General features: G+C 39.5%; 2 protein-coding genes across 2 annotated transcripts in view; one reads left to right on the plus strand and one right to left on the minus strand.

Moving 5' to 3' along the window:
* LOC307036610 (melatonin receptor type 1B-B-like) overlaps positions 1 to 13,461 on the plus strand; it is a 133,644-nt gene that overhangs the window by 8,226 nt on the left and 111,957 nt on the right. The gene's annotated exons all lie outside the window — the stretch shown is intronic.
* LOC307034869 (zinc finger MYM-type protein 1-like) lies at positions 86 to 2,526 on the minus strand (the record flags this gene model as incomplete). Its single annotated transcript, XM_079673795.1, has 2 exons — positions 86 to 2,047; positions 2,371 to 2,526. The coding sequence occupies 2 exons, from the start codon at positions 2,524 to 2,526 to the stop codon at positions 86 to 88; spliced, it is 2,118 nt and encodes a 705-aa protein (XP_079529921.1).

Below are 13,461 nucleotides of genomic sequence, written 5' to 3' on the forward strand. Positions count from 1 at the left end.
CCCTTGTACTTTTTGAAAATTCGAGTAACAGTCCAAATGTGTCTCTCACCTGGCTCAGGGTCTCGAACCACTCCTGCAGGAGGTTTTACAAAGGTGCACGGCGACTTTTCCTGGCAGCAAAATCACTGATCAAGTCATCATAAGACACACCATGTGCCACGTCAGCATTGATGCTAATGACAGCAAGGCCACTTAGGCGTTCTTGTCCCATTGTTGACCGTAGATAGGTTTTAATGAGTTTCAGTTTGGAAAAACTGCGCTCAGCTGAGGCAACTGTAACTGGAAGGGTCAAAGAAATTCTTAGAGCAATCCAAAGATTTGGATACACTTCTTGCAGGTTACTGTCATGCAGAAAGGTCAGCATCTCCATGGCAGTTGTCTGTGGTGGCAGTTGAGGGAGGTTGATTATCTCCTGCATCATCTCCAGTCCATCAACATCAGCTTCACCTTTATCTGTGAGAGTTTTCTCCACATTGATACAGTGTTTGTGCAGGTCCTCCTTGGATATCCCTTGTACTTTCTGAAAATCAAGTAACAGTCCAAATGTGTCTCTCACCTGGCTCAGGGTCTCGAACCGCTCCTGCAGCGCCATCAGAGCGGAGTCTACAACTCGGTTGAAAAATTCAACTTCAAGCCTCTTCTCTGCATCACTGAAGGGCTCGTCTGAAGCTTCATAGCCAAACTGCCTTTTTGTGCTTCTCAACCTCTTCTGTTTGAGCTCAGGGTCAATGTTTAGAGCCTCACACAGCTCCTTGGCAGTTGCTATGGCCTCTGAAAACCCAGACTGCCTGTACTTTGTCAGGGAGGCATTTGCAGTCTCAATGAGTCTGGCTGCAACATCAAGCTGCATTGATGATGACTGCAGCAGCTTGTTCACTTGGTTGGTGACTGAAAGAACTTCAGCCCAAACAATGGTGCAGATCAGAAATCTGAATGAGCCAACCTCTTCTGCCAGGCTTTGAGCCTCTGACCTTGCAATAGGTTCAGTGACAGCTTGTCTTGCTTCCAAGAGAGCTTCTCGGACTTCTTTTACTTGACTTCGTACAGCTATGACACTCTGCAGCCTACTTTCCCATCTGACATCACTCCATGATTTCAGTGTCAACTTCACATGTTTGAGTAAGATGTCCCACCGCTGTATGGCTGCTGAGAAAAAACAAAACAGCCTCTGAAGGTATCCAAAATAGCCAATTGCATCCGTAGATGACTTCGCAGCATCTGATATGACCAGATTCATTGTATGTGCAGCACAAGGGACAAACGCTGCCCTTGAATTCAGTTGTAGCAGTCTGGCCTGCACTCCTTGCCTCTTTCCCTTCATATTGGCTCCATTATCGTAGGACTGTCCTCTGCAATCATCGAAGGAAATGCCAAGTTCCCTCAACTTTTCCAGAACAACATTTGACAGATTGAGACCTGTCGTTTCAACCACATTCAAAAACCCAAGGAAGTACTCCTTGATGTCTGGCTTGGGTACCAATTCAACAATGCGGACCACCAGGGACATCTGTTCCTTGTGGCTGATGTCCGGGGTGCAGTCAAGGATGATGGCATAATATTTGACTTCCTGGATTTTTTTCACAATGGTTCGAACTGTTTGGGAGGAGACAATCTCTATTATTTCGTTTTGAGTCTGTTGTCCAAGATAGTGCGTTCTGGAAGCCTCATCTTTAATTTTGGCCACATGTCTTTCTGTAACTGAATCAAATTCAGCCAGCAGCTCCACCTCTTTCAAAAAATTCCCACTGTCTTTTTCATAAAGAGTTTGAGAAGAGCCCCTAAAAGCCAAATTTCTGGTGGCTAGAGACAGAGTTATTGAAAACAGCCGTTTCATGACATCTTGCCATCTTTTCTTCTCTGCCTCCATTAAGGCCAGCTCCTGCTGGTCTATGGCTAAATTCTTCCTCAGACGCAAATCCAGTTCCTTCCATTTTAACATGCACTTGGTATGGTCTGGGCTACCTTCATGGCCCCTCAAGCGAATGTTGATGTTAGACCAGTCGCCATAGCCTGTTTGTGTCAGCTTTATGGTTTTTGACCCAAACAGCTTGCATGCAAAACAGAACACAGCATTGGTCTTTGGGGAGTAGACAAGCCAGCTTCTTTTCATTTTTTCTCTATTGGGAAGGGATTTAAATTGGAGGTTTGTGTGAAATGCCCTTCCATCTGGGCCCTTTGGAAAAGAGAAATCTGCTGGAACTTTGAATGGTCCTCTTCTTATTATCTCTACCCTGTCTGTGTCTGAAATATTTTTGGGCCAAAGGGCGGGGTCTGTTGGAGATGCCACATTCATCTCTTCGTCATCTGCTTGAAGATGGGTGATGGGTGTGGATAGAACACCTTCTGAGGTGACAGTTGTGTGTTGTGTACCTGAACTTGTGGATGGTACTGAGCTGGAGCTTTCAGACACGTTGGACAGTTGCTGAAGTTGTTCAGGGTGCTGGGGTTGTTGGCTGCTTGCACTGCTTGTGGATGGTTGCTCATCATCTGAATCTTCCTCCTGGCTACGCGTTGGTCCTTGAACATATTTTAGCATTGCTAAACCCTGTGAATATTTTTGAAATACAAAAAAAATGTGATTAGCAAAAGCTAAATAAAAATACCAAAACATTAGGGTTTTCTGATTACAAAAATATCATGTCACACTACTCATATTAGAATAAAAAGTAACTCAAAACATCATCATATGCACCATCTTAAGTCTGCTGTTAATCAGTGAACCACTTCATTATTTCATAGCTATCTAGTAGCCTGTGTATGTAAATTCTCAAATTATGGGCGGGATTCTATTTATAGCCTATCTGTTGAGTTATGCTACGTTGTCGAGATGGGCTACCATAGCACAAATCAATAGCATTTTTTATGAATATGGCACTCTTCTACAAGCTAAAATGCTTCTGCAAGTCACACACTATCAAATGTATGATAGAGGAATGCCAGGTGGTACATGACAGCACTTAAGAACACATATTTGAAAAAGGAGAGGTGAAATAAACAAACATGAATATGTCAGTTTTTTGCAATATATATATATTTAATTATTCTTAGCTTAGCGATTTTGCTTGACAGACTTGGAATATGAACCATTGTGCGTTGAGGTAGCACACTTTTTTTTATTTATTATTTATGATTATATACTCTTACTTGAGTAAAATTGTTAGCTACTCAGCCCACCTCTGAGTATTATATAGGCCTACACATATATGTATATATATATATATATAATACTCAGAGTAGTATTATATATATATACACATACATACATGTATATGTATACATATATGTATATATATATACATATATATATATATACACATATATGTATGTATGTATGTATGTATACATATATGTATATATATATACATATATGTATATATATACACATATATGTATATATATATATATATACACACATATATATATATATATATATATATATATAAATATATATACATACATAATACTCAGAGGTGGGCTGAGTAGCTAACAATTTTACTTAAGTAAGAGTATTGTTATTTTAGAACAATTACTGAAGTAAAAATAAAAAAAGTCATTAAAATTACTCTTAAAAGTACAATTTATCATTACTACCCACCTCTGTTCCTAACATATATAGATATCTAATGTATTCATACATTGTTTATGTAGGATATACTGTATATGTATATATAACCCTACCTAATCATATATTGTTTCTTCTATTTAAAAATAGCTGACCCTTTCTTTTCCCTCCTCGGGGATTATTTCCCTGTTTTGATCGGGGACGTCTGGTCACTTATAGCATATCAAAATATTATATTACTGTCAAGCCAACTGTGAATAATAAAACACGCCAAAACATGTCCTTTATCATAGCTACACGTATGAAAAAAAAAGCGCGTGAATATCAGTGGTATTCTGTAAGGTATGATTAATTATATGCGCTGACAGTTCATTGCTCCTGTCTAACTAATGACACTGAGTGGAGCGGATAAACCCTGCAAGGGGGCCGCCGTATTTGCCGCCACTGGCGCGAGGAGCGCTCCTCGCGCCAGTGGCGCTCCTCCGCCATGGCAGCAGGAGCCTCACTTTCACCCTCCTCCACCACCTCCTCCTCCTCCGACACAGCATCGGCTGCTGCTGACTCGGACCCGCGACCGGGTGCGCCGGCGGATTAAACCTTTCCAAAATATTCCGGCTGGTGGCGGCATGATCGCTAGATTAGGTTGCTGACGTTAGCTAGCAGCAATATCACTGAAAGTCAGGTTAGCAAAACAATTAGACCAAAAACACGAACTTACCAGCAAGGGATGAACGAGCGTCATCTCTCTGTTTTTTTTCCTTTCTCTTCTCAGCGCCAGATTCATATGGCCTTTTACTTGCCATTCTTCTTCTCTTCACTGTTAAAATCCAGCAATTATCAGGTCTAACTTGGAAAACGTCAGGCAGGAGGGTGCTCCACCACCTGTGTCCACCACCCGTGATGGCGCTGGCGCATCACACCACACCACATATCTCCGATGAAGACTGTACCATTTCAGGAAGGGGGGGGTGTATAGATAAGGTAACACATCTAATTTGCCCAAATTGAGTAATAAAAGGCACACAATTAAGAAAAAAAACGGTGGGCCTGTTCATAACTAATTTATATAATTTATTTAATGTAATAATATAATAACTATCATGACATTTTTTTAACCTTAATTTTGGGGGCCCACGCCAGGTACTTGAGGCCCTACGCGCTCTGCGTGCTCTGCGTATGCGGAGCGGCGGGCCTGGCTACACCTGTAGTCACGGGCCCTCTCAATCTCTTGAGCGCTGTCCTCGCTCACATAATGCCGTACGGACTGAAGTGTCTCAGCCACCGGGTCGTTCAGCAGTGGTTGTTCCTCTGTGGTGTCCTCATCCTCTTCAGCATCCGTGGTCTGAGGGCTGCTGTCAGTGTCAGGGCTGTCTGACTCTAAATCGGAGCCGGATAACGGGGAAACTTCAACCGGTGCCGTCAAAAAGTAATAAGTGATCAGCTGAACCCATTGCTCATCAGAGGCTGTCCCTCTCACAATGTTGGAGTTCAACAGTCTTGCGATTTGATCTTCTCTGGAATCCATCGATCTGATTAGCGGCTAATAAATTGTCAAAGTACGGAGGAAAAATATTTTCGTTTTACTGGGTGAAGGTCGCGAGGAATAATGTTGGTTTATATAGTGTGTGTGTGTGTGTGTTTGTGTATTTTGCGTTTGTGTGTATTGTGTTGGTTTCCCGGGGAAAACCCTCACAAGAAACACCGGCTGTTGTTATGCCAGCTGTGACGTTACGTTACTCCGTTCTCCGCTCGTAATGATGCCTTTACAAGCTTCAAAGTTGTATTTATCATCTGAATTTGGCAAAACAAGTTTAATATTCTGAAAGCCAAGACTTTGTTTATTTGAAATCAGATGAAAATAAACTATCACGGACTCTGCCGTGTTATTTATGATTACTATACGCTTTTCATTCATAATGTCAGCCGGAGGGAGGGGGGGCAGCGCTGCGGAAGAGCAGCGTGAGAGCTGTCATCTTCCCATTACAAGCTTCAAACATGTATTTATCGTTTGATTTTGGAAATAAAAGTTTCAGATTCTGAAAGCCAAGACGTTGTTTATTTGAAATCAAACAAAACACCAAAACCCCGAAAAACTATTTTTTTACTCAAATCCACGTTTATTTTGAAATGAGCCGTTGCGACTTCCGACTGATTTCGATAGAGCGGGTCACATATATTCAAGCTGCAGTCCTTGACCCACGGTTCAAGAGCTTGTCATTCCTCGGTGCAGAGAAACGGGACGATGCATACACAACGGTGTGGGATCTGGCTGAGAGTTTATCTCCAGCAGAAGAAGCTACTGCTCAGAGAGAGGACAGCAGCAGCGCAGAGGAAAGTGAGCCCACACCAAAGAGGCAAAGGGAAAAGCAGCAGGACATATCAATGCTGATGGCCTTTGATGAAGATCAACAGACGGAAGAAGAGAAAAATGAAATGAAGACATACTTGGAGGACAGAACCAAGGTTGACAAGGGACCACTGATTTGGTGGAAAATGAATGAGGAACGCTATCCCAAGCTTGCCAGAGCAGCTAAGCGCATCCACTCCATCCCTTCCACATCCACGCCATAGGAGCGCATATTTTCCAAAGCCGGCTTCATTGTGAGCAAGACACGGAGCTCACTTCTCCCGGACAACAAAGACAAACTCGTGTTCTTGTCTCATAATATGAGAAGTCTAAGATCGGAGGGAAACCCTGAAAGTCAGGTAGTGGCCTAGCCTAATATAACACCATAGTTTTGTAGTTTATAGTTTTCGTTCTTCGTTCAACTGAAGTGTTTAAGTTAATTTTTTGCGGTATATTTATAATTTTTGTTTGCATTCCGACCTCAGGAAAAAAATTGAACGTTTTATTTTCATGTTGAGAATACTTCTCTGTAGGCCTGTTTACTTTTGCACTGATATTTAAATATTTAAGTTGGCTTGAGCCTATATTTATTTATTCGTTTGTTTATATTATTTATATTTATTTTACATGTTTAAAAGAAACGAAAAATATAGTTTAAATTTAGTTTTTTAACAGAAGACTGTTTTTTGTTTGCTTTATAAAGTTATTGTGTTGGTTTTAAAAGTTCATAAGTTGTGTGATGTTTTTATATGGTGTGTTGTGTTGAAATAAATTAACAAAATGTTAAGACAGTCTCCTTGTTGATTTTTCCAACACATTCAGAATCATAATTTAATTACTTGCCGGTTGCGCGAAAAAAGCGGTTTGTCTCTGCGTGCGCTTTCATTCGTGCCAGTGGTCGATCAGTGGTCGACCAGTGGCCTTACCTGACGACCAGTGGTCGACCAGGAAAATCTTTGGTCGGGGGCAGCCCTAGTGTCAGGGCTAGTTCTCATACTGATAATCACAACACAAATGGAGCCAATGGTATTGGAACTCTATCTCGTGAAACACGAAGGAGCAGAGCCCGGGGAACCACTTGTGGATGTTGGTGTCATCATCGAGGGTGTTGGAGTGCTGCGAGAGCTGAAATACTTGGCAAATGGATGGGCAGTACTGCTTGGACTGATTTAAAGCCTCAATCTGAGCTACCCCAAGGAGCTGAAACATACATTTGAATTCAATCAAAAAGTATTGATGGGGTTGGATGGCAACAGACTGTGTCAACCAAGGTGCAGGTTCTGAAAAACAGATTACAAGAGTAATCCCAAGGACAAAATACTGTGACAGAGATAACGTCCAGTTAATTTCCATCTCAGTACACACACACACACACACACACACACACACACACACACACACACACACACACACACACACACACACACACACACACACACACACACACACACACACACACACACACTTCTGCTTTTGAAAGTTCAAGGCATATGTTCATGTATAACAGAGGCTAAGATTTACTGTAACACATTATGTGCTTGATCCATATTATGTGATGCGTTTCATCTAAGTGTTTGGAAAGACATTCAAAACACCATACTTTGTAGTAAAGTTTTTTTTAATAAAATATTCATATAATAAGTCATTGTTGTAGCTTTTCACCCCACGTGTTAACTTCTTGAGTCACTCGTGTTTCTCGTCACTGTCAAATTCAGCAGCTGTGGGGTTTTTACGCAAAGACCTTTACAATTCTAATATGTGCACCTACCACTATCGGGCTGTTGGAGTTAAGTGTTTTTTTGTTGTTGAATTGTTGTCGCAATTCAGATGGTTGTTTGCAAAATGCAATGTTATAAGCTTACACTACTGCACTTTGTCTAAAATGAACATTTTAAATAAAGTGAGGGGGATACAAATTACTGAGTTGTAGTCATTTGAATTACTTATATTGATAGAGCAATTTGGATTAAAGTATATTGAGTGCAAATAACACAATCCTACAACATAAATGGAACTAATTTGTGTTAAGTAATTACAACCTAACTGTTAGGTAAATCAGTGCACACTTTAAGTAAATACAACATAATTGGGTTAAGTAAAAACAACAATTTAAGTAAATTCAACATAACTGTGTTAAGCAAATACAACATAACTATGATGTAGAATTTAATTAAGATGCTTAGGTAAGATTTAATTAAATGCAAGAAGTAAATATTAGTTTACTAGTCTGAATCCTATTTACTTAGCCTTGCTACGTGCAACCGGTTGACATAACTGGATTAAGTAAATCTAACATTTCATTTCTTTGAGTGCATGCACAGACAATAAGTTAACATACTTAATAATACAGAAAGGATGTTTTCAAGGTTAAACACATGCACATTTCATTTCACCCTGGCACCACTACATATACTCCAGGTGATGTTATCAGAGTGATTTACGGAGATGGCACCTTGTGTAAAATAGCATTATCACTCGATCAACACATGTATATTATCATACATCTTTTTTCATGAATTCATAGTTTGAGTGTATTAGACATTGAACAATTCTTTGATACCAAGCTGATCAAGTGATAATGCATTATACATTCATAGGACCTAAGTTTTTTCGAGGACTTTGCTATGTGCTCAGACAGTCAGAGTTTCATTGATCCAACCTCAAATCATTTCTCTCAAGACAAATTTAAAAAGTGAAGCAAGAGACACATTTTTAAAGTATCTCAAACCTACTTACAGAAAAGTGGAGGAATCGTCCACTCCTCAGTTTTGCATATTTCATTTAACATAGCTTTTAGACTTTAAAGCCTCTGTTTATATCTTGTCTTTTATAGGGTAAATGAACTCTCTGCGGGGTGTTTAAAGGACTGCTTGCAAACAGATCAAAACAGCAGCAGTGCAGGAAGGACTTCATTAAAAGTAGCAAGCTAAAGCAATAGTCCTGCATGGAAAAGTACAAAAGTGTAAGCATTAAAATCTGAGGTAAGAACAGTAAAAGTAAACATTTCGGAGAGTATCCCACTTCAAAATAATACAAAAATGAGTAAAATAGTAAAGTCTAATAAGATTATCTTGATTGTTGCTTATTTTGTCAAAAACATTTATTGTTATAGAGCAGTGGCACAAACAGAAGCGGAATGTAAACAAAGGTCTGATCCGCCATACTCTGCCTCTGATTGCTTAACAATCATGGGTGCATTTTTAAATATTCACTACGATAGCCGGAACGCCTGGCACAAACTAGACTTCTACATTTGGGGAGCTGTTGGAATGTAGCATTCGGTTCTTCAGAGCTCCACACTCCTGGAGCAGCATAAAAGAACTTTGAACACTCCATCACAGCTATAGGCCTTTGGGGCATTGAGTGTTTGATTACAGGGAGACAGACTGGAAGATAAATAGAGGCTGTCAGTACAATGGGCCATTTTCTGACTTTTTTTTTTTCGGAACAATGGGCTTTAGCAACAATGGGCAGTCCCTATACCATACTTTTGATTTGAAACCAGGGGCTTTAGGCCTTGCACGATGCTTGCATTCTATCTTATGACTCAAAACAATGCACAGAAAGTTGTGATGTTTACTAAATGTTATAATAGTACTTTCAAGTAGTTATAAAAAAACGTAGTTACTGGGAGAATGTCCCTTTAATTGTAAGTCGCTTTGGATAAAAGCGTCAGCTAAATGAAATGTAATGTAGTGTAAAACTCATGTGTCTCATGTTTGCTCCATCTATCTATAGATTATAATATCATTATAATATACTGGGCTTTAACGTCATATTTTGCTTTGATTTAGGTCAAGACGATATGACAGTGTGTGCAGAGTGCAGCAGAGAGGTAGACAGGGTGCAGGTCTAAGCAGCTCTGTAATTCACCGACACTCATGTTTGCTTTTTTGTTTGATGCCACTAATGAGGTCTTTTGAGTGTCTGTTGGTACTGGCTTCCAGCATTTCTTTGCAGCTGATAGCAAACTTTATCTGCCCTTGTTGTATTCTTCATCGCAGCTCAGCTGCTAACTATACATTAAAACTTAAACTCTGCTCAAGCTCATAGCTCTCTCCCTTTCTTTTAGTGACATAATTGCTAAATACACAGTTGTAGGAACATTTACAAAAACACACTTACAGTTTAAACCACACATTTTACCTTGTTTTAGAATTTGGTATTAAAATGTAACATTTATAAGTAGGTAGGCAAAATTCCTACTCTACAACTCAAGTGATTCAATAAGCATTAAGTCGATACAATTTTCTGTTTACTTTGTGAACTTTAGGATGCAGGAATTACCACAGAAAGGTCGTACGAACCAGCAACAGGAGGAGCACCTCTGCAAAGTTCTCTAAAGGCTGAGCTAAATTAGTATTTTTTTTAGTATGTCTTTTTCTTTCAATTGTTTGGGTAGAAATCATATCCCATCATCATGCATATGCAATTCCATAACTCAATCTTGGTAGGTTTTTGGTCCTTACTTGTCCCAAATGTATTTTTACCCAGCAGTGTTGCAACTGAACAACCTCACTTTAATAATTAAAACACAAACATTCTTTATTTTTAAGTGAAAGTGTATAATGTAATATTTTAAAGTCTCGTCATTCGAGCACAGAGAACAGTGGTGAAATCTAATGAAGTACATTTTCTCAAGTTCAATTTTGAGGTAGCCTACATTAGGTCAAGCCTGTCTCCTAAAAATTACGTTCCCACATAACTAAACTGCATTCTCAATTACGTTTAGCAAGAAACGTATTTTCTCCCACGTTACGTTTGTTATCAACGTATCTCAAATACGTTTATTTTCTACATATCTTTGACATGTATTGTCTTGCTTATAATAATGATAATAGTCATTTATAAATATCATTTTAAAGCAAACATTTGAAATCGACTATCGGGCTCGATATATGGTTAAATTAAAATCAGTAGGCAAGGCTGTAATTTCGCCAGCTATTACTCCCATGAGCGAGGCAGAAAATAATAGTTTTAACATGCCAAAAAGCTGCTGTGTCGTTTATTGCACCTCATACATTAAAACAAATACAGAGTTACGTGTTTCTGTACTTCCTCTAAGAAGAAAGGACAGTAACAGAAGATCTCTGTGGCTTCAGGCTTGATCGCCGTTGAAATGACAGCGTTGGTTTCCCCAAAAGTGGGCGGGGATGTAAAGTGACGTAGATTTTACTCTCATCTATTATTCAAAACCATTCTATTTATTCTAACGTAAATTATATGCCAGTGTTTTATCTTTTTATTTATTTGTTTTTACTAGCCTCAAAATACTGAAATCTGTATTTTTTTTAATCTTTTTTTTCCTTCTAATTTGTTGTTCTTTTCTAAATAACACACTGTTATTTACTCAACAATAACACACAATTATCCTTGTTTTTATTTATTCGTTTGATTCTATTATCTTGGGCTTTTTAACATGCTTTTTAGCCGTAAATAAAGTCACCGGAAACAGATGGGACATTTCGAGCGATACACACCACAAACCCACTGACCTGATTACGCAAGATCCTCAGCTTGAAGCTCGTTGATTGGATGTTTTAGCCGCATGCACGCTGGGATATGGTGTTAATAAGATATGACATCCGAAAAGAAAAATTCAGAGTTTAAGATGGCCGAAAACATTACACTACCCATTATCCCCAGCTATCGTTTGGGACTACAGTCCCGTTGACAAACCCCGTGATTAATCTTCAAGCTCTGGGATTGGATGTTGGAGTGGCAGTGCGCCAAGGTTACGCCGAGTGTCAATCTCTTTGAAATGGAACGAAACCACGGCAGACTATTCAAAACTGGACTCGAAAGCCCCCCGAGAACTACACATGCTGGCTATTGTGTTTCGCAACATATTAGGCTTGTTTGAGACGCGTTGCGGCTCGCCTCGAAAGTAGACGAGAATAGCCAATCGCAGCGGGGGGAGGTCTCAAAACGCTCGCCTGAAGTCGGACAACTCCGAGTCGGCTTCTTCTTCTTCTTCTTCTTTTTCTTCTTCTTCTTCTTCTTCTTCTTCTTCTTCTTCACCTTCTTCGCCTTCTTCGCCTTCTTCTTCTTCTTCTCTCGGTTTTTTGGCAGATTGCAAACAACTTTAAGGTGCATACCGCCACCTCCGGAGTCGGCTTGACTCGGTTTGCATTTATAAAGAATGCACACGTGTTTAATCGTTAATGTCAGATATGTACTAAGTAAATACATTTGTTCCTGCTCAAGATTAGATTCAACTTTATTGTTATTGCACATATTACAGGTAGCCTACTGAGACGACGAAATGCAGTTTAGTTTCTAACCAGGAGTGCAACAAGCAGTAAAGTGAAAAGTAATGTAGACAATCTATAGAATAAAATATCAAATGAATTTAATGATGAATAAACAGTGAGGGGTATGAATATACACAGCAGCCTGTGAGCAGTATGAGCAGTGTGTATGAATATGCTAAGATATATGAAGTATGAAAACGGTAAGCAGTGCAAGTATAGTATAACATAATAGATATTAATTTCATGAAAAATGTTAATGAAGGGGGCGACGTAAAACTGACACAAAACAACAACAAACTTTTGCCGAGCCAATTGGAGAGTTTCATCACCAGCACGTGGTAAAAACCACCAATGAGCGCTCAGCTCGAGATACCGGCGAGTCGTTTCCCATCAAGCATTTAGCTTCCACAGCCCGTGGAGAGGAACTGCGCCGCCTCGCCGCGCCTCGCTCTCAAGGCTGCGGGTTTCTTTGTCCCGCGAGATTTCAACGTCTCATGTAGGCGAGCCTCCAGAGCAAGTCGGACAAAATGACTAACCATCATGCAACGCACTAGCAAGAAGTTGATCGAAATTGCGCAGGTCTGCGCAGGTCTCGCTTGTCTCAAACAAGCCTGTTCTCTATGGCACGTCTCTACTGGGAATTGTAGTTTTAAAAGACGTTTTCGTTTTTCCCAAAATTAGAAGTTGATAGTATTAAAACATGTAAGTACTAAATGGGTGAAAATCGCTTGTATCCATAATGGGCAGCATTAATATATACTCACATGACAGCTCATTGTTACTTTGTAATTCTACTCCACTACAATTCAGAGGTTAACCTGGTATTTTTACTCCACTACATTTATTTTAGTTACTTTGCAGATTCTGATTAATGATGTGAAATATAAACAACCCTTAAATCAGACTTTAGTTACACCTGAGTAAAATTCAGGGAAAGTGATTGTCAAGTGCCAACAATCAGGAGAGATATTTGATAGTTGGTGCTTGAGAAGACTAAACATGTATCTGCAGATCTCTATAAAGTATATTCATTACTCGTTATCCTCTACTAATAGTTAATTAAAGACTGTATATAATTGCTATTTTGCACATCCCTTTCAAGATTTCAAGATTTTCTAAGGTTTATTGACATATCATATACACAACTACGGTCTAGTTATGCAATGAATTAAAAACTTGGGTCACAGGTTCCTCAACACAGTGCATTACAAGGCATCTATCAATATGTGTGTATACCTCCACCATTAAACTGTCAAATTCTGCACATTTCTTATGCTATCCATAAGAGTATAATTAAT

The sequence above is a fragment of the Notothenia rossii genome (genome assembly GCF_949606895.1).
Source record: "Notothenia rossii genome assembly, chromosome: 4".
Classification (NCBI taxonomy): domain Eukaryota; kingdom Metazoa; phylum Chordata; class Actinopteri; order Perciformes; family Nototheniidae; genus Notothenia; species Notothenia rossii.